Source organism: Macrobrachium nipponense, chromosome 37, assembly GCF_015104395.2.
Source record: "Macrobrachium nipponense isolate FS-2020 chromosome 37, ASM1510439v2, whole genome shotgun sequence".
NCBI lineage: Eukaryota > Metazoa > Arthropoda > Malacostraca > Decapoda > Palaemonidae > Macrobrachium > Macrobrachium nipponense.
The window spans coordinates 5,815,090-5,818,756 of record NC_061097.1 but is presented as its reverse complement, the minus strand read 5'-3'; the positions used below and the strand labels follow the sequence as shown (position 1 = coordinate 5,818,756).

General features: G+C 39.7%; 1 protein-coding gene across 1 annotated transcript; it reads left to right on the top strand.

Annotated features, from left to right (window-relative positions):
- Nucleotides 1-1,424: 1,424 nt before the first annotated feature.
- Nucleotides 1,425-2,455, top strand: LOC135209277 (uncharacterized). Its single transcript, XM_064241985.1, has 2 exons — nt 1,425-1,536; nt 2,031-2,455. Exons 1-2 carry the CDS (start codon nt 1,425-1,427, stop codon nt 2,453-2,455), a joined length of 537 nt encoding a protein of 178 aa, XP_064098055.1.
- The last annotated feature ends 1,212 nt before the right edge of the window (nt 2,456-3,667 follow it).

Here is a 3,667-nt window from a genome sequence, read left to right as displayed (position 1 = left end):
TATATATATATATATATATATATTATATATATATATATATATATATATATATATATATATTATATATATATATATATATATATATATATAATAATTATATATTATATATATATACAGGAAGCAATACCCCAGCAAGAAGGTAAAGTATGGTGTGGAGGCAGTCACCTTAATCCATTACATTTTCCTGTGTCGGTGCTTGTGCGATTGTTCATTGTTACCTCCTTCAATTCCCCCCACAGCTATGCTCCCTTATTCTATAAGATACTTTGATTTAAAAACTGTATTTGCCTTGAATGTGGTTGTGTTCATATCCTCCCCTTCTCGTTAAAGTAACTTATGGGTAGTAATTCATTTATTCATTGTCCTCTGAGGAAGTCTTGAGAACGGAAGATTTGCCCTAAGTAAATCAAAGTACTGGCGGCCTCACGCATGTTTCCGACCCCTTTGTGTGTATTGCAGGTGTGTTTATAAGACATCACGTGTTGCAGGTTTGCCATTCGCATCCCTACCTGCTGTGAGGTGGATCTTCTCTTCCTTGTATGAGCTATAGCTTACCTTTCACGACATATTCTTTTCTCTTTCTTGTGGTTAAGTACTCAATTGGGCTTCCCCTTTTGTCGCAGTCCGCTGCAGAAAATCCGTTGCTTCAGTCCGTCGAGTCTTAACTAAAAAAAGTGGCGTTCTCTACCAGCAATTTTGCAACAGATATGAATGTTAAAGTTCGATTTCATGAGAGGAAAACAAACCTGAAATGCCGGCACCAAAAGCCATATGATCAAAAGGAAGAAAGACAAACCCACAGCAAGCTAATATCATTTTTGTCAAGTTTAGGTATTTATTGTTAAGAAAAAACCAAATTGTGACTGCCATTTTTTCCGCTTGGTAATCATAGCTATAAGAGAGAGAGGTTTCGATAACTAACCATTTGTTTTCTGAGCTATGCATGAAGCAAGGTAGTGGCAAGTTGTTCAAAAATAAGGAAACGTAGTGGTTCAATGAAGAAGTGAAGAATGCAACAAAGCAAAAGAGAGATGCAAAGAAAAGGTGGGCGGAGACCCAAATGGAAGAGGACTGTGTAGCCCATAAGGAAGCAAATAAATTAACAAAGAAAACTAGCAATTGCTAAGGATACAGCATATGATCAGCTTTACCAAGAGCTAGATACCTAGGTAGGGCAAGGAAAGATCTTTAAACTAGCACAAATGAGAAATAAGAGTACCAAGGATATAACACACACAAGACAGATTAAGGATAAGGATGGGAATGTATTGAGGAATGAGAGTGATATAATAAGGAGATAGGAAGAATATGTTGAGGCCTTGTTCAATGAAGAAATTGAAAGATTTCTAAGAGGAGGTGGACACACACATTATGGACCAATCACAGAAATAACAAAGGCTGAGGTTAGAGTGGCACTGGGAAAGATGAAAAATAGTAAAGCAGTGGGACTGAATGGCATACCTACAGAAGCCTGGAAGGGTCTTGATGAAGAAGGAATTGATATATTGTGGCAGTTAATGAAAAAGATCATGGAAAGTGAGACGATACCCAAAAAAAGGAGGGAAAGTATATTAATTCCTATATTCAAAGAGAAAGGGGATATTGAGTGTTGTGAAAATTACTAAGGAATTAAGATTACAGCAACACATTCTCATCAGTAGATAGCAACTGGGATTCATGAAGGGTGTCAGTACTATGGATGGTATTTTTGCACTGAGACAAATTATGAAAAAGTACAGAGAGAAGCAAAAGATCAGCTTATGGCCATTATAGACCTTGAGAAGGCATATGATAGAGTACCATGTCAGGAAATGTGAAGTTGTCCGAGGGAGAGAGGAGTGTTGGAGAAGTATGTCAGAATTATCAAGGAGCTGTATAGAAATATAAAGACCAGCATCAGATCTACAGTTAGAAGAACAGAAACTTCCAAGTTAGAGTTGGGTTACATCAGGGATCCGCTCTGAGCCCACTTCTGTTTAATATTGCCTAGGATGTCAGGGAGGAGACATCATAGTGACTGCTCTATGCAGAGGACATAGTCTTGGTAGCCGAGAACAAGGAAGAACTGGAGGGGAAGCTTGAAAGATTGAGATATTTCTTGGAGAGTAGAGGTTTGATGATTAGCAGGAAAAATACAGAATATATGTCAACCCAGTTGGAGGGTGACCAGCAAACCACAATCAAATCAGGTAGGGGAGATATCAAAAAGGTTCATAAATTCAAGTACCTTGGTTCAGTGATTGACAATGAGTGGAACATGGAAGAGGAAATTAAAAACCAGATTCAGTGTGGTTGGAACAAATGGGGGAAGGTGTACGTTGTTATATGTGATAGGAAAGTTCCTATAAGATTTAAGGGCAGAGTGCACAAGGCAGGGGTCAGACCAGCAATGCCATATGAATTGGAAGAAGCAACTACTAAAGAAAACAGAAGGCAAAATCTTGGACATAACTGAGATGAGGATGCTCAGGTGGATGAGAGGAGTAACCAAAATATACAGGGTTAGAAATGAACATATTAAGGGTACAGTAAAGGTTATGGAGAAGTTATGGGAGTTCCATTTGACAACGTCCCTGAGAGAGAGAGAGAGAGAGAGAGAGAGAGAGAGAGAGAGAGAGAGAGAGAGAGAGAGATGGCATAATTGGTGGATCGATGGTTAGCGACTGAATTGGCTGTTGGTAAGTTCTGGGTTGTCTGCTGGTGCAGTTGGCGTTAGAGTTCTGTGTTTTGTAGTCAGTCTTTAGGCAGAGCTTGTGGTAATCAGTAGTGTCAGCACCGGTCTGTTAAAAGTGTTGAAGGCATTGAAAATCAGTTAAGCTTGGTGTTATTGATTTGTTGATTAGTTGTTGTTGAGTTTGATATTGTTTGCTTTAGAGTTGTTGTGCCTGTGCTGTTGGATTTGTTGTGCTTATGAGTTCCTGTTTGGTTATATGTGAGTTGTTGTGGTTGTGAGTTGAGGGTTGTTGTTGGTGAGCTGTTGTGATTTCTTAGTGTTGTTAGTGGGTGTGTGTGTGTTGGCTTGTTGTGTTGTTGGTTTTTTGTGCTAGTAATTGTTTATACAGTGGTCTTTTGTTGTGGTTGTATTCCTTGTTTGTTGTTGTGTTGTTGAGTTGTGGTTGTGTTCCTTGTTTGTTTGCTGTGTTGTTGAGTTGTGGTCCTTGGTTGTTGTGTTGTTGGGTTGTGGGGTTGTGGTCGTTGGTTGTTGTTGTGTTGTTGTTGGTTATGTATTGGTTTGTGACGGTTGCTAGTGTCTCAGCAACCTTGACCAGCAGACAGCACAGCATAGCCCTGAATATCTGGAGTTGGGTGAGTACATGTGTTTGTGTTTTTTTGTTCTGTGTGTTGGTAGGTCAATTGTCCTGAATGGATTCCATAGTGTAAAGGGGAAAGTGTAACTGAGGGTGTGTTTGGCATCCAGATTGGTTAAGTTCATGTGGGGGGAATCTGCCGCTGGTCTTTTTAGCTTGTGATCATGCCACAAGGTCACTAAAGCATCATAGTAAGTGCTAGAGGCAAGGTTAAGATGGTATGGCCACCTGATGAGAAGAGAAGAGCAATACATTGCAAGAGAAGTGATGGATGTAGAGGTGGTTGGAACACAAAGGAGAGGAAGACCTAAGACCAGGTGGAGAGATTACATTAGAGATGATAAGTGAGAGAAGGGAGT

What these genes read in the sequence shown, in the direction of transcription:
- LOC135209277 (XM_064241985.1), top strand. Translation starts at nt 1,425, where the DNA reads ATGAAAAATAGTAAAGCAGTGGGACTGAATGGCATACCTACAGAAGCC. An exon ending in AATGAAAAAGATCATGGAAA is followed by an intron (nt 1,537 to 2,030) that starts GTGAGACGATAC and finishes TGCTCTATGCAG; the next exon opens with AGGACATAGTCTTGGTAGCC.